Here is a 21,143-nt window from a genome sequence, read left to right on the forward strand (position 1 = left end):
CTTTCTTCATTCTTTTTAACACTATTTTCATCTTCATTCAACATGTTTTTGTAGCTGTGAATTACTTCCTGTGATTTCAATGCAAGGCACTTCCTAACCTCTCTGGAGCCACTCATAATTCTAAGGAAAACCACTAAGACAGTGCTTTATCTCTTACACCAAAGCCTGAAAGCCAAGAAATTTTAAACTTCATAAAGCTGGGGACACACAATATATGTCTTGGGCACAATGTTGTTAAAAGCCTGAAAGGGTTTTTTAAGTTGCTATATTTTCTCATTTCCCCATTAAATAGAGGGCCTTATCTATCTATCTTGTTTCTCCTAAAAATGCTTGCAGAAGAAACATCAAGAAGGGTCCTTGAAAAGGGATTTGTTCTCAGAATGCTTTTAATTCTGTAGACTTTTTCATTTTTCTTAATATCGCTTTAACTCAAGTGCCTGAGGTTTTTTGCTTTCCTTGAAGACGATCCCAGTCCCCAAACCCCCCTCCCAAAAAAAATCTCAGAAGTGCTCTTCAGCAGGTCAGAATTGAGAACACTTATCTTTTTTGACAACTTGATTTTTTAAAGTTTAAATTAATTTGTGAAGACTATAAAATTTCTGATCTTCCTGTCGCAGAAAACAGCCCAGAAGGACTGGGGCTGGAGGGGGGACTTCCTAGGAGGACATTTTCGGGGGGAACAAATTCGGAGCAGCTTCTGCATTGCAGACCAAGCCCCCGGAGGGGTCTCTGGCAATCGTTTTCCTGCCTCCTGGAGGAGGCAGCTCGGCTCTGCGTGGCCAGGTCGGGGCAGCCCCGGGTCGCTGTTCGCGGATCGGCGCTGCGGCGCTCGGCAGCAGAGGGCAGCAGGCAGCGGCGCCGGGACCTGGTCCGGTGCCAGGCTGTTCGCAGTCCGGCTTTCTATTCCCCGCTCCTGCCTGCCTCTCTCCCTCCTTCTCCTCCTCCCCCTGTCCCTCCCGCCCCCGGCTCGCCGCTGGCCGCCGCTCCGAGCTCCGGGCAGCACGGGCAGGGACGAGCGCTCGGAGATGTGAGTCGGGCTCTGGGGATGGGGATGCGCTGGCACAGCCGGGAGAGGGGCGGTCGGGGGGGGTTGACCCTTCCAGGGAGGAGAAGAGGTCAACGGGGCTAAGCTGCTGCTCGCTGTCCCTCTGTTAAATTGTTACCAGCTCGTTGAAGGGTCCTCCTGGGTGAAGTTTCCTGAGATCTGGGCAGTGAGCTTGTTTCGGAGGAACACAGAGGGCAAAAGGGGAGAATGAGGGGAAAAAAGTGTGAGTGCCAACTTTCTGAGGGCAGAGATGGAGGCATGACTGGGTAGAGAGCTGCCCAGGAGACACTATCAGGATTGCTCCACAGCAAACTGAACCTGAGATCTTCAGATCCTCGTCAAGGATCCTAAACTAGCAATAACCCAAAATGACCCGCTGGCCAAGGGGGACCAAACTTCTCCTGGTTCTGCAAGAATCAGCCCTACATCTTCTAGGAACATGCAGACATTACTCAGAGAATTCACCCATGCTCTTTCACACTGCTTCCTGGGTTGATGCATTTCTCTGGCTGGGTCACAATGCCTTGCTGGAACCTTGTTCATGCTGGTGTCTTCATTTCAGCTGCTCTCCTTGTTCCTGAGTGACCCAAGCCAGGAGTTGGTCCTGCAACTAGGCCTCCTGTGCTTGCATTCCTTTAGACAGTGCACAAGTCAGTTGTGAGGTGTCCCCTGATTTTGAATGACCTAATTTTGTGCAATGCCATAGTTTATTTGTTGTGTTCACAGGCATGTTCCTTGTCTCCCATGGGCCTTCCTCTTTTTCGGAGTGATCGGTTCCAGTCCAGTCCCAAGAGGGTCTCCCCTTTTTGGGGAAATCAGATCCCCTGGTTATCCCAAGCCATATCCCAACAATAACATCAGCAGCTGGGATATCCAGGTCCCAGAGGGCTATGTGGTGAAGCTGACCTTCAAATACTTTGACCTGGAGCCCTCTAGCTCCTGCTTCTACGACTATGTTAAGGTATGTGCAGAAATACGTGCAGGGGGTGCCTGGAGATGGGAATCCAGTGGCCACCACATGTAATGGCTCTTCATTCACCAGGCCTCCTCTGATTCTTCCCACAAGTGAAAGGAAAAGAGTTACAGATAGAAATGGGTGGAGCAAGCACTGACAGCTCATGGTTGGGTAATATCACTGCGTGGAGCAGACTCAATCTTATCAGGCTGCACTGATTTTCCCTTTACTTTGACAGATCAAAGCAGACAAGAAGGACTTGGGCAGATATTGTGGCCGGCTTGGGTCAACCACAGGCAATCACCCACGAAGAAAAGAGTTTGTATCTAAGGGGAACAAGATGCACCTAGAGTTTTACTCTGATTTCTCCAATGAGGACAATGGCACAGTGATCCCCTACAGGGGCTTCCTGGCATTTTACAAAGCTGTGGGTGAGTAGGAAATAACCTCAGCATGCAGAAGGAAAAGCCTGTGTGAATCCAACCAATTTTCCTCCTTGCCAGGCAAATAAAGAGAAGCTTTAAGCAGGGATATGGATCTCTAAGTAATTTCAGTGTGGAGCAGAGAGGTTTAACAGTCTCCTCCCCTTGTGCCTGCATTTCCTGTGTCTTCAGATTTGGATGAATGTGACCCTAAAAATGCTGCTGAGAATGATGAAAGGCCTCAGTGCCAGCACTTCTGTCACAACTATGTGGGTGGCTACTTCTGTTCTTGCCGGGTTGGCTACCAACTTCAGAGTGACCATCACACCTGCAAAGGTAAATAGAAATTTTAAAAGATCAGAGGGTTCCAGAGAAGGAGCCCTTCACCCAGGAAGGGTGGGAGAAGTGATTTAGGAAGCAGATGACAGGGCTGCAGAAGGCACAGCCCCACGATGTGACCACTACTTTCTTCCTCTTCACCAGTGGAGTGCAGCAGTGAGTTGTTCACGGAGGCATCTGGGTACGTGAGCAGCCCTGAGTACCCCCAGCCCTACCCCGAAGACCTGCGGTGTAACTACAGCATCCGTCTGCAAAAGGGACTGTCTATCACCCTCAAGTTCTTGGAACCCTTTGAGATTGATGATCACCAGCAAGTCCACTGTCCTTATGACCAACTCAAGGTACTGGAGATTAGCAAACTCTCCTCCCAGCCCTGCTGCCAGACCTGAGCAGGAATCGTGGGGATTCAGATGAGAAATATGGGATCAGTACAAGCAGAATGCCCCAGCATGAAGGACTGAGCCCCTGTCCCTCCCTCAGTGCACTGTCCTGAGGTCAGAGGCTCTGGGTCACAGGCCTCTGTGAGTAGAGACAAAAAACCTGTCCCTCTTCCAGTTTAATTTCCCTTTGATTTAATCTCAAGATTTGGAGGTGTTGATAGCTCTGATTCCCATGATAAGAGAGAAGCAGAGCTTGTGGTGGGTCAGTCTGTTCTGATCTGTCAGTGCAGGCATCAGCAAAGGTGGGTCAGACAGCCAGCCCTATTCACCATCATAGGCACTCTGGTAAACTTGGTCTGGACTGAAACAGGCATACTGAGGCAGAAAGGCACATGTGTTTCTGTCCCTGTGATACATGTTTTCCTCATCAGATCCGAGCAGGAGGGAGAGAGATTGGTGAATTCTGTGGCAGGGAAGCACCTGGCATCATTGAAACCAGCAGCAATGAGGTGGACATACTCTTCCTCACGGATGAGTCGGGGTTAAGCCGTGGCTGGAAGATCCACTACACCTCGGAGAGTAAGAGATTTCTCTCCCAGAGGCTACTGCAGCCTATTGACACTGTTTGCTAATCCAAACTTAATCTCTCCCACTCTAACAGAAATACGGTGCCCACAGCCTGTCCCACGGGATCAGTTTACCATCATCAGAGACCTGCAGCCTGTCTATCGATTTCAAGACTATTTTGTTGTCAGCTGCAAGACTGGGTATAACCTGATGGAGGTGAGATCCCTTCTGCACTCCCTTCAGCCATATTCTGTCTTCAGGTTGTATCTTTCACCTTTCAAAAAACTTTCGGAGATTTCATTCACAGCAACTTCTCGTAATTTCTGTTTCTTCTTCACTTCTCTCAGCGTTGTCCCAGTGGTTTCTCTTTCCTAGCTCTCTTCCTTATGCAGTTAACTCTTTCATGAAGCCCTGGTAGAAGATGAGAGACAAAGATCCCAGGAAACATTGGTAAACACAAATGCCTCTTTAGAAGGAAATTAAATCAGACTCGAAGCAGATGTTTCTTGCCTCCCTTGCCATCCTATTTCCAGGGCTGGGTAGCACCTCTGGCTTGTCATGGTTTTATAATTACTGGCTGCTGGTGTCTTGGCCTGCTATGAAGAATGCATAGCCTGTGGCAAATATAGGATACAGGGAAGGCAGGAGGAGACAGCAACTGGAACAGACTGCAGAGGGACAAATATTGGACAGCGGTGAAAAGATGGGCAGAGAGAATAATATTTTAATGTGGGGGAGGGAATGAAAGGCTCTGTACAACCAATAGATGTTTTTCTCTCCCACACAGGGTGACCGAAAGCTGCTGTCCTTCACGGCTGTCTGCCAGGCTGATGGCACATGGCATCAACCCATGCCCCACTGTGAAAGTGAGTGATCTGAGAATGGGGATAACTGCCCCTGCTGTGGCTTTCCTCCTCCAGGAACAGGGCGAGTTCAGCCTCTCTGACTCAATTGGTCCGTGCCATAGCCTTATGGATGTGCTGGCTGGAAGGACTTGCGGAAGTCCCCTGTTGACTTACACTCTTCCACCTGCCAAAATTCAAATGCTTTTCCTCCCTTACAAAAATGCATAAAATATCACTCAAAATTTGCTATGATGTTGCAATATCTAAAAGCGAAAGATCCTAGTATAGGATCCATTTTGGAAAAACCTCTCTCTGCCCACTGTCCTAACTGGTCCTTCACATTGTGGCCCAGACTTTCAGGCAGTCTGTCTTTGATTCATGTCTTCTTTTTTTCCTTTGTTGTAGTTGTGAACTGTGGCAGCCCTAAAAACCTGACCAATGGTGTATTCAGCTACGTTAACGGATCTGCAAACAACGAGTACCAGTCAGTGATCTCATACCAGTGCAATGAGCCCTATTACCACATTGTCACTGGAACTGGAGGTGGTGAGTCTTAATCCCACACAGGAACTAAAACCTGTCCCTGGAAAGCCCTCTCACGTTATGCCTGGAAAGCCCAGTTAGAATTGTCTCTTCTTCACAGGCTTGGGGCTCACGTTTTTCTCCTTTGCAGACTCTCCAGTCTTTCCTTGACCCTGCAACATTTCACTAGAGTCTCGTTGTTTCAGCCTGTTCCCACCCTGCTTAATTCCCAGAGTCCATCATATCCCTTTCCATGCTCTCCTTAACTTGTGCAGAAGGTCTTATTCTCTCAGCTGTAGTCATGGTTCACTCTTTCCTAGTGGATTTCATTCTTTCACTGAAATTCGAGGCATGGTGTCTGGGAATCACCAAAATTCAAAAAACATCTGTCCAAGTTGCTGCTGATGCAAATAAATAAACACCCTCTGCTCCACTGTAACACTGCTTAGCTCTTTGGAATATTGTTCAGCTGCAGAGATATCTAAGAGTTAAATAACATACTACAGAAAAATCTATTTTAATGCACCGGGTCAGAAAAATGAAGTCATCATTCAAAACCTTTCACATGCCTTCTTTTTACATCTGAGACATTACTTGATGACACAGGACTTTCTATTCCAAGAACAGCACAAGGAGTTCATGATTTCCTTGCCTTAGTTGCTCATTTGGCCTCCAAAAAAAAAAATTAAGCTGAATCAGTTTCTGGGTACAGTTGCCAGCATGGACACTCCATTGTGCTGCTTGCCAGAGAGAGGTGACACACTACTACTGAGGCCAGGAGCAAGCAGCTAGGGAGTTCTTTAAGTTGGTATTAATGTTCAATTTGATTATTCTCTCATCTGAGTTTAACTCCTTCATGTGGAATCAGAACTCAGTCTCATCAGAAAAAAAAGATCAGGAGCAAGTAAATATCTGCACTAGCCAAATTCTGATGGGGAGTCATCATAATTTAGTCAATTTTAAAAGAGAACAGCAAACACTATTTTAGAAGCATTTACTTCAGTGCTAAGACAAATTGTAAACAATTATTTTTAGTCATCAGCACAAACTTGCTAAGAAAAGCAAGTGTTGGAGGTAGTGGAGTTTGTGTTGAGAGGTGACATGTGAGTTTAGCTGACCTGCAACTTAGGCTCAGAAATAGATAGTGAGGATGCACAGTAACTGACTTATCTGGTTCCCATTTCTGGAGCAAACCACCTTCTCCTACTCTCTGCAAACTACCTACATCAGAAGCTAGAATCTAAAATCCATGCTTTTACTATTTCTCTCCCTTCTTTAGGCTTAATAAAGTCAAAGAGTTCTCTGTACACATGTAGACTCAGTGAAGTTAAGACTTCACTCAGACAGCCCTTCAGGCTTTTCTTGTACAGGAGCAGTGCCTGAGCTTTACTGCTCCCTTGGAAATGAGGTGCTTCAAGATGCACAGAGGGAAACATTCCATACTGTACCACAGGCAGCTTTACCCAGGAAAGGGTGCTTTGGGATGGAAGGGCTGAGGAACCTCTTGAAAATATTCTATTCTGTTCTATTCTATTCTGTTCTGTTCTGTTCCGTTCCATTCCATTCCATTCCATTCCATTCCATTCCATTCTATTTTCCCACCCCATGCCAACAGGCCTGGGTCTCATTCCCTCCCCTCTCATCCTACAGACAGATTCACCTGTTCTCCTGAGGGAACCTGGCTGGATCAAGCTGGCCAGAAGAGAATTCCATCCTGCTTGCCAGGTCAGTAAAAACTCTGACTTTGTCTGGTATTTTCTGACTCACAGTGAGTGGGAATGTGTACAAAAGTGGGACTACATGCAGGGAGGGAGTGAGGGTAGTGTATCAGTGAGGGACAACAGTGAAGACTATCCAGGAAGCAAAAACAATGTGAAATCAAACAGTCATGGTGAGGAAAGAGATAGAAAAGCCAGGGCAACAGAGGGTGTCATGTTCTTGTATTTCTCCACAGTGTGTGGGAAGCCAGTCCATCCCGTTGTTGAAGTCCAGCGGATCTTGGGTGGCAAATCAGCAGGGAGAGGCAATTTTCCTTGGCAGGCTCTGACTGGCATCAATGGACGAGGGGGTGGTGCACTCCTGGGCGATCGCTGGATCCTGACTGCTGCCCACACCATCTTCCCCAAAGGAGGAGTACGGAACAATGTGAGCCTGGAGCAGCTGGCAGAGGAGGCTGATATTTTCCTCGGCCACAACGATGTAGATGAGCTCCACAGGATGGGTAACCACCCTGTACGTAGGATCTTTATCCATCCAGATTACAGCCCTAAAGATGAGCACAACTTCAATGGGGACATAGCCCTGCTGGAGCTGAAAAACCCTGTAACCCTGGGCCCTACACTGCTGCCCATCTGTCTCCCAGATACTACCAACACCTCGTTCTACACACATGGGCACATGGGCTATGTGAGTGGCTTTGGTGTGGATAAAAACCGCATCTCAAACCATCTGAAGTACGTGAGCCTACCAGCAGTTGGTCGAGAGAAGTGTCAGAGTTGGCTGAACGCTAATAAGAAAGGTATCCCTATGGTTTTCACTGAGAATATGTTCTGTGCTGGTTTCCTAGAAGGCAAGCAGGACACCTGCCAGGGGGATAGCGGGAGCATCTTCACAGTGTTAGACAGGGAGAGTGGTCACTGGGTGGCTACAGGTATCGTTTCTTGGGGAATTGGCTGTGCCACAGGCTATGGCTTCTACACCAAGATCCTCAGCTATGTGGACTGGATCAAGGGGATAATAAAGGAGGATAGGCTCTAGATATTGCTGTCCTCCTAAATGAAGCATCACTGGTAGCATATCAGTTTCCAGACACAGCAAATCATATCCAAAGCTTTTGATGATGTCCCAAAGGCTTTTCAAGCACGCGAAGCATGTAACCCTCATCATGAGCACTTCTAAAAGCTGCCATACTGTTTGATTGTACCACTGACAGCTTGTGGGATGCTTTTGTGGATATTCTGGTTCTTCCAAATCTTATTGCTGGATGAAGCCTTAATATTATCAGGAAATCTCATGACAGCAAACATTATTGTTCAAAGTGCTGATGATATCATGAGACTACTGCAGTGTATTTTTGTGCTCTATTTTGTGGGAAGGTTGCAGGGAAGAAGACTTCCTTGAAGGATTTCTGCTGACTGCAGTAAGCCCTTTGGCATCAGTGAGATTCTATGAATATTAAAACATTTGCTGGATAAACCAGGTGTTTTATGTTTTGCTTTGTTTTTAACAATGACGGAATATTCCCCACCACTGAAAGTAACTTATGGATGTTATATAGGGATTGCTTTACCTACCACTGAAGTGTTTCCAGTTCTGCAATGGCCTGTGGCAGCTGCTCCTCTGTGCCAAAACTACCATTAGATTAACTGGGCTGAAACCCCAGGTGGCTTCAAGGGAGGCAAAAATAACTCGCCTGTGTGATGCCACATTCTGAAAACAGGGAAAACAACAACCAACCTCATGGAGAAAAGAGCCCAGGAACCTTTACTGATGAGAATTTGAGGATGGATTTTTTATACTATATGAAATAAAGCTTTAACTGCAGGACAGCAGCTTAAAAATGATGCTGCCTCAGATAAAAGATGACCTTTCTCGTGTTGTGGGTATTCTCTGTAGTTGTTTTCTTGACTGGTTTTTCTGCTGCTAAATAACCTTCTGTGTTCTTATGAGTCACTGAGAGAAACAAGATATAAGATCCTTGGTTACTAGTCCAACAATCAAATAATGTTTTGCTTATTACACAAGACTGAAGGTGCTTGAGCTGAGTGCAGGATTCCATGTGAAATCTCCCAAGAGCTGTGCACATCCTCCCCACCATTTCCTAAATTCTCAGAAAAACTTGGGCTGGAAGAAGATGTCTCTGTCCAATCCACTGCTGACAGTGGGACTAACTTCAGAGCTTCAGGGCCTTGCCTGGACAAGTTATCAAGAGATCTAGGGACAGAGATTTCCCAGTCTGTTGTGGCACTTGTTCTAGTGCTGACCCCCATCCTAGGAAAAAGCCTAACTGGAATTTTAGGTATCTGAATAGGGCAGTTAGATCCCCCTCTTAGCTTCCTCCTTGTCAAGCTGAACAAACTCAGTCTTCCAGTGTATGCGATCTGTACCAGTTCCCCAGTCATCTCAGTGGAAGGATGTCTGTGAGTGATATAGGACCTTCTGGAGCAGAAAATACCCCTAACATCTGTCAGGTAATATTCCATCCCTAAATCAAGAGAAAGTAGTGTTTTGGAAGAAAAATCAGGCTTTATTTTTTATCTTACTCAAAAAAATTTGAAAAAACAAAGCCTGAGATCAGGTGAACAAAATTATCTTGAAGACGTCTGTTCTGTTCAGCTTAATTCAGAAATCCGAAGTCTTCACTGCTGGTAATGGTTGATCAGTGAGATGGAACCATCTCAGAAGAACTTTATAAAGGCTCTTAGGTAGAGAGGTGAAGTACTAAAAGTTACAGCTTGATGAAAGCTGGCAGCTTAGTGGATCAGAATGTGACTCGATACTTTATTTAGGGAGTTTCAAGGAGAACTAGGTCTAGACTGAGTAGAAGAAAGGCAACACAGACACAATAGCACATTGCACAAAAGGCAGTTTGGACATTCTTTAATGCTGTTAGATATTTTGAACAGTACAGGAAATACATAAATCAGAAACTAGGCTCTGAGCCTTCCCTGGGAACGAACAATTATTCTCTCATGTCTTCATTGAAACCTCCCTGTCAGGTTTCAATGGGGCATGGCTAGGTCTTCTCCAAATGGCAAAAAATAGGGTAGATAAAAATGAAAGGAAGCAGAAAGAGTCTCTTTCTTCAGAATAATGTCCTCCTTTTACACTACCATGAGTGGAAGAAAGAGAATTTCCCTTCCCAGACATGATGACAGTAGGAGAAACAGATCCATACTCCTGACTCTCCAGTCAGCATAGACACGGTGAGTTATATTGTGTTATATATTGCCCATTATATGCACAGATTGAACAGGGTCACAGCCAGCCCAAACACGTAGCTACCACATTTAGAAAGGGTGACTGTGCTGAGAGGAGAAACAGCTATTTCTCCCAAGCTTCCTCATCCTCGTGCTCCCTCATGGTCTCTCTAATCCAGTCCAAGTAACGCACCACCTTGGTGTAAAGACCGAAGGTACCACATTTTGGCCCCCAGGAGATCAGCCCTGCCACATAGTACCGGGTGGCATTCAGGGGATCCTGGATGGCATAGGCCCCACCACTGTCCCCCTGGCAGCTGTCCTTGCCACCACCAGCACAGATCATGTTGTCGGTGAATATGTACACGACAGAGCCATCAGAGCCCTCTGGTTTCACGGATCGGCACTTGTCCATGTTCACCACAGGAATCTGGGCCTTCCAAAGATCACCAGGTAGTCTTCCTCTCTCTCTCCAGCCCCATCCAGCAATGTAGCCCAGAGTCCCTTCTTCCAGCTCATATTCAGGTGACTTACCAGGAAGACAGATGGGTGAGATTTTTGGACCCATCTTCACAGGATCCCTCAGCTTCAGTAGCGCAATATCATTGTCAAAATCGATCCTGGTTTCTGTGAAATCCTCCTTCCAACCAGGATGGATGAATGAAGCTTCTGGGATCAGCTTTTCAGCTTCATACTCCAGAGACTGTCTACGAACATTGATTACCCCAGCATACATGGTGGGCTTTTCATATCCATCCAGCACGTGAGCTGCAGTCATCACCCATCTGTCAGAGATGAGCACACCACTTGCTCTGGGGTCATTGAAAAACACCTGCCAGGGAAAGTTGCCCTCTTCTGCACGGGTGCCTCCAAAAATCCTTCCCTTGTCTTGGATGGGATTACTAGGCACCCCACAGACTAGAAAGAAAAGAAAATAGAGGAACCAGATGGGAGAATTAACAGTTACAAACAGGGGGTCCTTTGGTACTGCTAAAAAGCCTATAGACCCCTCCTTCCTCTGTCCTCTAAATAATTTTTGATTCTGAGTAATGAATGTTTATGTTCTATGCCTCAGTTTGCAATTAGCATTTACAGAGAAATCAAAGAACATTCTAGCAAAACTACTATCAACACTCAATTTAGACTGAAAATGCTCATTCTCAAATTCAGTTTTCTGGAAAGCAGTTGTCACCCTGACAGTGTTAGGTATGTCAAAGCTCACAATTTAATTGCCTTCTAGTTGGCATTTTCCCTTTGCTGCATTATGCTCTTTAGATGAAGGGATTGTCTTTGAAAAAATACTTGTTTGAGTTCTTAGAAATATGACACTGCTCTTTAAATTTTAAACTTTTTTTGTGAACTCCAGATAGTCTCAGGTTAAAAGTTCAGGTTTGTCACTGATGTTTTACCATTTTTCTTCTCCATTCTATTTGTATGTAAAATCTTAAGCAGTGGGGAATCTTATCTGTGGGTCTCATGTGTGCAGAGATGCTCCATCTCCATTTTGCAGAATGTTAATGCTAAGGACATAAATAAGGCTAGTCATTCTGACATAGCTAGGAAATTGATTTCTTACTCCATTGTTTACATTGAATCCTTAGATAATCAGAGATTAAGGAACTATAGCCAGCAGGTAGCTTCCTATTTGCATGAAGCAGAGTTTGTTAAAGAATTTCACATAATCATGGGAAGATTTAGGCTGGAAGATACCTTTCAGTGCCTCTAGAACAACCTGTTCCTCTCTAACTACCCTCCTAACTCCAAAGCCAGGTTACTCAGGGCTTTGACAGGTAACTTCTGCTCATTTCCCAGGGTGGTGATTAGCCAGCCTCTCTGGACAGCCACTCCAGTGCTCTGGGGGAGCATTTTCCCTTAAACACAATCAGAATTTCCTTTGTTGCAACTTGAGCCTGTCATTGCCTTTTATTGCTGTGCCCCAGTGAGAAGAGTCTGGCTTCATAGTATTTGTAGCTTCCTCTTGGGTAGCAAATTCCCTGAGCTTTATCCAACAATTTGCCTTTTTCACTGTGTACTTGTACAGCCCAAGTCACTGTCTGAGCTGGCCCTTAAGAGCTGAATGTCCTCCACCTGGATCTTGTACTTTGCCAGTGAGGATCTGGGGGTTTGAAGTAGTGAAAAGGCATCATGTACAACTAGGCCAAGTCATGCTGCCTCCTTTAAGAGCATAAACCACAGTGTGCAGAATACATGTGTTTTAAAATTCTCTCTATCAGCTGCAAGTTAAAGGGAAAACAAAACAAAATAGAGATGAAAGAAGCAGTGTTCTTCATATGCTGCATGGACATACACACAGTTTTGGGTAGTACCTGGGACACATTTTGGTAGCTTTGTTCCCATCTCTTCATTGACCCATTCTCCACTGGCTGAGCACTGATACACCACTTGGAAAACACGGGAGGAAAAAAAGAGTTCCATAAGGATACAATCAAGATGAACACAGGGTAAGTAGCATTACTGTATATGAAATATCAACCTCCTCATTTCCAAAGCAAGCACAACTTGGTAAACATTGCTGTTATCTCACTACCAGGTTGCCTCTTCCCCTTTTTCAGAGAAACCTCATCTAATAGATTCCTTGAGTCCTTTACTTTTCCACCACAACTCTGCGCTACGTGTGACAAAAACCTCCATGGTGCACTCACAAGGCAAATGGAGAGAGGACTTGTGAATACATTTAAGGTCAACAGTCCAAGTACTGGCATTGTCAGAGAGTATTAAAAACAGAGGCAACACAAAACTGCTGCCTCAATCCCACACCAGCCCTGACCTGATGGGATAAAATCCCAGCCCCATGATGGTGCCAGAACCATTTCTTAGGCCTTTAACCACAGGAATAAGACTGTGTAGCAGAGGCAAAGCTCACCATCCCCTTTGTTCTCTAGGGTGTAGTAGGGTGCCTCACACTGGTACCGCACAGCAGCTGTGTACAGAGGCTCTCGGAGTTCAGAGATGTATAAGGCTTGGGCATTGTCAACAGGAGGGGGATCACCACAGTTCACAGCTGTAGAGAAGAGACAAAAAGGATCAAATATAATCCAAGGGGAACCCTCACTCAACAATATGATTTTTCTGTATGACAGGGAACCACTCAGCTGCTGTGATCCCTTTACAGTCACAGGGCCCACTTTCTCTGTTCCTTCAGCATGCTCACATCCCAGTCTTTCAGCATTCTCCTAATATGGAGATACAGTGGATCTAGAGCCTAAACACTCCATTCCAGTTCCCTTCCCACAATACAGACATAGGTCACTTACGAACACAGCTCAAATGGGAGCTGCTCCATTCACCATTTTCCTGACAGCCAGAGAGAAAACTCGTGATGCTATCTCGTTGCTAGGAAAGAGAAGACATGATCCATGTAAGTCTTTGGACATGGAATACATCTGACACAGGTGTTCCAGTGGAGGGGCCTCAAAATACTGCAGTAGATGGAAGAGGTTTCCTCTTACTACTGCTGTGTTGAAAATTTTGAGTCCCCAAAGATACTCAGGACATCTGGTGCAAATGGCCTCAAGATGCTGCTGAGTGGGCTAGAGGGGACATATGATTTTTTATTTAACATATGATTTTTTTATTTAACTTACCCTCACAATTTCATAGCCTTCCACACAGGTCACGTTCACAATGTCATTTAAGATATACTTGTCCTTCTTTGGGTGAAGAAGAGAGTTGGGGATGACACTCATGGGACAGGTTACAGCTTTGAAAAGATAGGTGGAAATCAGTGATTAACTGGTTCAAGATTTACTCTCCTTCCAGCTCTCAACTTCCTTCTCCTCAGTGATTTTTTCCCCTAGTAAGCAAGCATCCTCTTTTTACTCAACACCAGCAGCTGTGAGCATGTTAGCATGCTGTCGTGCCATGAATGTGACCTGGGACAAACCTTGTCCCTAACTCAGCAGCAGAGTGAACACATTCCCGAGTGTTTACTCACGATCCCCATAGTAGCGTATTTTCCAGCCTTTGTGTTGCAAGCTGTGGTCTGTCTGGAAGATTATGTCAAGAGTGTTGCTCCTAGTTTTGATTTCAGGAGGACCTCTGAATTGGCTGCCACAATAGGGACCAAAATGCTGTTTTCCAGAGACAATCTGGGAAAATAGAAAACAAGAAAAATGAGAAATACCAAATGTATTGAGAGATATATTAAAATACACACTCAACATGTACATATTCAAATGCATTCATGCAAACTCCAAAAGGCAATGTAATTGAAAATAAAGTTAAGCAGTCCCAGAGTCTTCAGAATATGAGGAATTTGGTGGGAGATTCAGAGCACGCTGAGCTGCACACCTACTGTTAAGCTGTCGTGGCAGTTCCCGTTTGAGTCGGCTGGTTCCACATCAAAGTCCCCACTGTGTATGGTCAGCACCACGAAGTAGCCTGGGCTCAGAGCCACTCTGTAGTCACACCGAGAGTTCTCTGGGTATGGGTTGGGGTAGTTGGGGCTGGCAATCTCCCCTGTTGGCTCGGTGAAGACATTTCCACTGCAGTTCACTAGGATTAAGGAAGGAACAGAGTAGGATCCAGAGAGGAAATGGTCCATGTATGCACCTGACTCTCCCACTTCCACCCTATCTCCAGTCTGCCCAGCTACCTGCAATAACCATATCACAGTATTGCATCTTTCCAAGCAACTGAAGCCAGGGCTACTCTCTATCCAGTTAGCCAGGGACTTTAACTCCTTTTTACCCTCCACCTTCAATTTAGGCTCCCTTTCCTCATGTTCAGGTCTTCATATTATACTCCTTTCAACATGCACTGTTTGTGACCTTGCAACTTTTTGATTCAAGCCAAGCAGGCCCTTGGCCACTTTTGTGTCTTTATGGAACTGCCCTGTTTTGTCAGAGATTTAAAGATTCAAGGATAGAATTATGCTAAGAAGGGTTTCCATTACAGTCTTGAAAGAATTTAGTAGTTTCTTAATTCTCTTGGCCCAAAAATAAAATTGTTAAGAATATGTTAATAGAAATTTCCCAAATCACAGACTATTGCAGTTCAGATTTGCACTGATATGGGGGCTTTTCCCCCAAAAATATACTTGTTAAAAATGGCTGAAGAGACTGATAGAGAAAGTCTTCCAAGTACAATATCTCACTTGACCTAAATTAACTCTTGCTGTTGACCACAGCTCACGCACATCTCTTACCTCCACAAGTTTTGTTATCTTCATAGAGGAAATAATCTGGTGGACAGCTACAGAAGTAACCTCCAATATAATTATTACAATAATGACTGCAAGGTTCATCCACAAAATCTGTGCACTCATCCACATCTGCAAGTGTGAAAGGATGAATCAGCCAAAGTTAGGAGAGGGCCCTGAGGGCAGGAGAAAGTGAAGCAAACACTAGTGGACAACAAGGAAAAGGTATCCCTAAGACAGCATTTATACTAGTCATACTGGAATGCAGTTCTACCTGCTGGGATCTCCTAAAATAAGGCATTTCTGTAAGGAAAAAGCCTCTGTCAGCTTTCCTCCCAGCCTGGACACTACAGAGATTCAGAGGAGGCTGTTTTAACCTTACCCACTGCAATGTAGTAGGCTGCAAAACCAGTGAAACGCTCCTCATTGGAAAAGTCTGATTGGAAGGTCATAGTGAGGGTGTTGTAAGGGACAAGAAATTCCTCCACAATCCAGGAGCCAGGGGCACGAGGTTTCTTCTGCCCACAAAGCACACCTTCAACATAGCCATGAGACAGGATCTGCAGAAGAATTCAATGTCAACTCACCTCACTGCTTCAACATGTGGAATTACCAACACTTGAGTCTTTCAGCTTACAGGTGATAAGGTGCAGCTGAATGGAGCCCCTGGACAACCAGTTTCATGATATTGATAAGACACTTGAGGAATGCTCCCTCCTACTGACTTCCTTAATTTCTCAGATACAAATTAATCCAGACAGTTTGCTCTTCTCGGCCCACTTGTACAAAACAAACATCCTTTCCTCAGGCCCACTTGTACTAAAAAACAACACTGATTCAAAGCAGCAGAATCTACCACTAACAATCCACAGAGCACTCCAAAGAGCTCATAGATGTTGCAAAAGGACACATTTATTACAGGGCACACCTATTCTTCTGTCCCACTTTGGTTCTCCTCAAAGGTCTCCTGGTGCTGCATTTCACCTTACTGCCCCTTTTCACACAGAGCTATGGCAGGATAAGATGGTCTTGTTTCTCTCTGTTTCTGTGGAAGTGCTTGATCTTTTGTTCCTTTGTGGGACCACATGGAGCAGAGCTAGTTTTAAGAAATCTGTGATGCATAGATTGTAAAAAACTGTGATGCAAGGGAACACAGCACTTTATCTGAGTGCCCACTATCCACATACATCTGTATTGTTCTTAATCTCCATCCATTCCAATCAATTTCTGATTGCAATTAATCATCTATGTCCACTCATCAATTAATTCTGAATAATTTCATGCACAGCCAACTATTGCCCTAAGAAAATGATCTTTTTACACCGACACTTCAATGGTTAAGAGTATGTCTTGCAATAGGGAGGTGTCAGTGATGGCTAAGAAGGCTTTTCCTAAGAATGCAGGAGAAACATGGGATGGAGCATAAATGGGACACTCAGTTGGCAGATAACACTCACGTGGTTATGAAGCAAACTCGAATTGATTTCATGACTGCTAGTGGAGATACACCCAGTCATTTGGACATCTTGGAGCTCAGAACAGGAAGGCTGTGCCTAAATCCTCTTCCAGCCCTGAGCTTTGTGCACAGCTTTGCTGTTCTGTGCTCTAACCTGCCTTCTTGACTTTTTCTCACTCAAGGACATGGTCAGTACCTTCACAAAGTCATATTCACAGTCCTGCGAGGGTTCAAGATCCAGATGTGTGAAATAAAGATGAATACCATATCCCGAAGGGACCTGGATTTCCCAAGATTTATTCACATAATTGGGATACCCCTGAGGATAATTGGGTGACAAGATCTCTCCATACATGGAGGCTGCTTCAGCCCAGACAGGGAGACAGAAGAAGATAAGGGACCTGAGAAAAGAGAAGATGACATTGAAGAAGTGTTCTCAGTCTGTATAGGTGCACATCTTCCAGTGACCAAGCTACACATAGCATGCAGCACAGCTCCTGGCTTTGGAGTTTTAATGACCAGTGCTGTGGCTGTATGGGACTTGTCTTTCTCCTGCAGCTTTTCCCACAAGGGTACAACCTCAGTTGTGCTCTCTGCTTCTCTCAATCTCTGCAAGAGCTGGTAAAGCTGCAGGAGCTGAATGCAAGGGTCATAAGTGCTCTTCCCTACTCATTGCCCCATTCTGGAGGCTACTTGGACTATAGATACATTCAGATTCAAAAATCAGTACAGTATTACAGGAAAAATGCATGATTTATAGAACGAAATTACTAATAAACCTTGAGATTTAATAACTCACCACATCTGGGAAAAGCAGTTCTTCTTTTCTGAAAACCTTCAGGAATTGGACTTTGGAGTTACAACCTGGGACAAAAAACAGTGGGATTGGTTAATGTTGCCTGTGCTTCTGCTAAACAGGTCAAAGACCCTAAACCCCCAACTTGTGAAGTCTAGGTCAAGGTTTTGCCTGAAAAAAAGGAAGGAATAGAAAGCAAGTTTATATCTTGAAAAGCAAGTTTATATCTCTGTCCCTTCCTGCACAGAGAAAACCCAAGCATCAAGAAGGGAGGCTAAGATGCATACAGACAAAATCTCTGTCTTGGTACTCACCAGTACCCATGTCCTCCTCTTATGACCATCAGTGAATCCAGACATCATGCTGGTGCACAGCAAATTAAGAAAGAGAACACATCCTCCACAGGTACCCCATCCATTCTTCCCAGCACCTCAAAAATCATTTTAAGACCCTGAGGGTGGGGAGCATCTTGTCCTGACTCCTCTAGCTGTCAGACAACACCGCTGGGGAATATTCTGGTTTCTCATTCCTAATATCTGTAATATTTACCTTCTCTCCATAGGTCACGTCTGGTTTTCTCCTCTCTTGCCTTTTTTTTTTCTTTCTCTTTTTTCTTCCTGTGCACACCCTCTTCCAAACGCTCCCAAAGCTGAAGTCTGGGGAAGGGAGCTCTAATTCGCAATATCGCAGCACCCTCTATCTGTGCGATGCAGCTTCCCAGCCTGCCTGATAGCGTGAGATTCTGGTTTTGAACGCTCTCGGAAGGAAGGGGAATTTCCAGAAAGAGTTGCACAATCCTGTTGGCTGAAGTTGCCGTGGGGAGCGCACCGGTCTGGTAGTATTTTCGGGAAATCAGATGACTTTGGGGAAAAGGGAGGGGAACAGAGTTTTCTGCTGCCTTCCCTCTCCTCTTCTTTCCCCTCCCTTTAAAAGCTGGGAACAACATCCAAAGGGTGTAGAAAAGGGAGATTCCAATGCTTCCACATGGAAAAATCTGTTTGATCATCGTGCCCAGAGACCACTTCGGGCGAGTTCAGTCTCACTGCAGCCTGATGGCCACAAGGCTGCTCCCACTGTTCCTCATCGGGTGCTTCAGAGACCCTTTTATAGAGGAAAAACAAGAGAAAAAACAGTGGCCTATTCAGCACTGTGCCTCTCTGAGGCTACCAGCAGGAGCAGGAGTACACGGTTTTGCTGGGTTTGGTATGGGGACACATGTAGGAGTGGGAACACATAACTACGTTTTTATTTACCAAGTGAGCTTCATATAAGATCATGTTCATCATGTTCATGTTCAGCAGACTTAGCCCTGGAGTAAGTTAGATCCAAGACCCTTACAGAAAGGAGTTTAGAGATTTTCACCAGGTAGGACCCTTAACCCAGCCAGTGCCCAAAGCCAAGACCAAATACAAGCTGAAATATCTGTCACTAATACTCTAGAAACTCCCTCCTCCTCACCAACCAGCTGCACTGGGACTGGACCATAAATGAAAATGTAAAACTCCATTACAGACTCTCCCCTTTACAGTCAGCACAGCACACTCCAGAGCTTGCTTTAGACAGGAGGAAAAGTGCTTCAAGTTTCAACAGGCCATAGGCAAAGTGCATTAGCAAAGCCCATCTGAAAGAGTTCTTTATATTGTCAAGGGAGAGAAACACCTCCAGATGAATCAGAACTGACTTCATTGTAGTCAGGATAAAGGATTTGCTTGAAGAACATGCCTAGTCTGTTTTCTTTGTCAAAATGAGAATGGAAAGAGAAAGAAAACAGAGTGACATCTCACTTCTGATATCTCTTGGGAGCACAGCTTGATGTTTTGAACTGGAATTTTGAGAAGCAGGAAAACAGTGATGAAAGATACACAACAGATCACAGGGAGATGTTTTCTTCTCTGAGATGTGCAAAGTAAAAAGATTGTCAATGACTCTTCAAGACACAATCATATTAAAAATGGGTATGGTGGAAATAAAATGAGTGTGAACTGATACATTATGCATGTCATTTTATCACAAGGGAATTCTATATTTTCATAAAACCTGAATCAACTCGTCTGTAGCAGTGCTATATGAATATGAATATGAATATGAATATGAATATGTATATGTATATTAATAATTCCTCAGAAATTAAGAAATATTTATTATTTATCAATTAATTTCTATTAATAAAGTAAAACGTTGCTGAAGATAGTTAAATAAAGAAATAGCTGCATTTTATCTGGTCACATATCTGCATAATGCTAACTATTTATGCAGAAGACTGGTAATATTAATATATATTTACACTGAATACATATACAACATTTGATTGCATTTTCTTAAATCTGTATTATTTTTGCAACTTGTAAGATGAAATAGCTAGGTAATATATTTCACAATTCACTGCAACTATGTCAGATAACAATTTAAAAGAGGCAAAATCATGCTATTAAGGTTAGCAAGTGATAACATTAAATTTACCAATGCAATATAATTCTGCTCCGAGGCACACACATTCTCCTAAATTCCTTAATTACACACTACTTTTCCCAAATTGCATAAGATAACCCTTTTCTTAAAATGAGTCAGGGTTGTGTAGCTGTAACCTTTCTGCCAAATGTTATGAAGCACAGTAATGTTCCAGGTTTCATTAAATTACCATTTAAAACAGGCTCGACTGGCTTGTCTTCCCCCAGGAAGTTGGGAAAAAAAGCTTTTCCCAAGTTCTTGAGAAAAGCCACACACATCCCCATCTGGAAACACTGAGTCAGTGCATTAAAAAAAGGGCATAAACATAAGAAGAGAAAGCAACATTAACTAAGTGAATTGAGGGAATATAAGTAGCAGGAAATCAAGGATACAGAAGTAAGAAGCAAAATATCCTCAATCTACCAAGACTCTGGCAGTAATTTGCCTGTTTCCCATTCTGCCAACAGGAGGGTTCAGTGAGTTTCTTGCACACTGCACTTCCCACCACACTCTGGTGATCCATATCAGTTTTGTTGCTAGTCATTAAATTAGGAGCCTTTGATAAATCCCAGGATAACCTGGCAGTGCAGGTGTTTTCTGGCTCAGAACTGTTCAGTATAATTCACTGATTTCCACCTCTGCAAACTGTACCAGGAGGATTTTCACCAGAGTCTGTTCAAGTCTTTTATTCCCTCCATCACTGAGTCTCAATGCAAAATTTCCACCATCTCCCAGTAAAAGTGGCACTTGGGAACACTCTGCTCAGTGCACTGTACCACTGAGATGCCTGCTGCCTTCTGACTTCCTTCCCCTGGACCCCTTTTCCCCGGGTGTTTCATCCATTACAGTAAAATATTCCTAAATACTTGCGCTTACTTTCACTGAATTATGGAATGGTTTGGATTGGAGGGGATCTTAAAGGTCATCCAGTTCCAACCCCCTTGCCATGGGCAGGGACACCTTCCTCTGGACCATGGGGGCTCAGAGCCCCATCCAACCTGGCCTTGAACTCTTCCAGGAATGGGGCATCCACAGCTTCTCTGGGCAACCTGTTCCAGTGTCTCATCGCTCTCACTGTAAACAATTTTTTTCCAAATATCCATTCTAAACCTACTTCTCTTCAGGTTAAGGCCATTCCACCTTGTCCCATCTCTACTTGCCCTTGTAAGGCATCCCCCTCCAGCCCTCCTGTAGCCCCTTCAGGCACTGGAAGGTGCCATGCTGAGGAAGAACCCTTCTCTTCTCCAGACTGGGCAGCCCTAATTCTCTCAGCCTCTAAACCAGTTGA

The 21,143-nt window shown here is 44.6% G+C and overlaps 2 protein-coding genes across 2 annotated transcripts; one reads left to right on the top strand and one right to left on the bottom strand.

Moving 5' to 3' along the window:
- The first annotated feature begins 769 nt into the window (after nucleotides 1-769).
- On the top strand, nucleotides 770-8,270 carry C1R (complement C1r). Its single transcript, XM_085068379.1, has 11 exons — nucleotides 770-1,027; nucleotides 1,772-2,006; nucleotides 2,239-2,431; nucleotides 2,615-2,758; nucleotides 2,906-3,102; nucleotides 3,573-3,720; nucleotides 3,803-3,924; nucleotides 4,496-4,574; nucleotides 4,959-5,099; nucleotides 6,726-6,800; nucleotides 7,030-8,270. Coding segments are annotated over exons 1-11 (2,139 nt in total). The 5' UTR covers nucleotides 770-1,025; the 3' UTR covers nucleotides 7,833-8,270.
- Nucleotides 8,271-9,658: 1,388 nt separating this feature from the next.
- On the bottom strand, nucleotides 9,659-18,156 carry C1S (complement C1s). Its single transcript, XM_085068390.1, has 12 exons — nucleotides 17,957-18,156; nucleotides 17,411-17,475; nucleotides 16,808-17,012; nucleotides 15,538-15,715; nucleotides 15,162-15,287; nucleotides 14,310-14,509; nucleotides 13,950-14,103; nucleotides 13,600-13,715; nucleotides 13,270-13,348; nucleotides 12,879-13,016; nucleotides 12,322-12,396; nucleotides 9,659-10,912 (listed from the first exon to the last, which is right to left on the bottom strand). The coding sequence occupies exons 2-12, from the start codon at nucleotides 17,413-17,415 to the stop codon at nucleotides 10,119-10,121; spliced, it is 2,070 nt and encodes a 689-aa protein (XP_084924516.1). The 5' UTR covers nucleotides 17,416-17,475; nucleotides 17,957-18,156; the 3' UTR covers nucleotides 9,659-10,118.
- Nucleotides 18,157-21,143: the final 2,987 nt, after the last annotated feature.

The sequence above is a fragment of the Lichenostomus cassidix genome, chromosome 1 (assembly GCF_008360975.1).
Source record: "Lichenostomus cassidix isolate B80296 chromosome 1, HeHo_3.0, whole genome shotgun sequence".
Taxonomy (NCBI): Eukaryota; Metazoa; Chordata; class Aves; order Passeriformes; family Meliphagidae; genus Lichenostomus; species Lichenostomus cassidix.

Bases quoted from the DNA above. Each gene is read 5' to 3' on its own strand.
- C1R (XM_085068379.1), top strand. The intron at 3,721-3,802 runs GTAAGAGATTTC...CCACTCTAACAG, and splicing joins GATCCACTACACCTCGGAGA to AAATACGGTGCCCACAGCCT. The intron at 3,925-4,495 runs GTGAGATCCCTT...TCTCCCACACAG, and splicing joins CTGGGTATAACCTGATGGAG to GGTGACCGAAAGCTGCTGTC.
- C1S (XM_085068390.1), bottom strand. The intron at 15,716-16,807 runs GTACTGACCATG...ATTCTTCTGCAG, and splicing joins GTGAATATGACTTTGTGAAG to ATCCTGTCTCATGGCTATGT. The intron at 13,349-13,599 runs GTAAGTTAAATA...TCTCTTTCCTAG, and splicing joins AAGGCTATGAAATTGTGAGG to CAACGAGATAGCATCACGAG.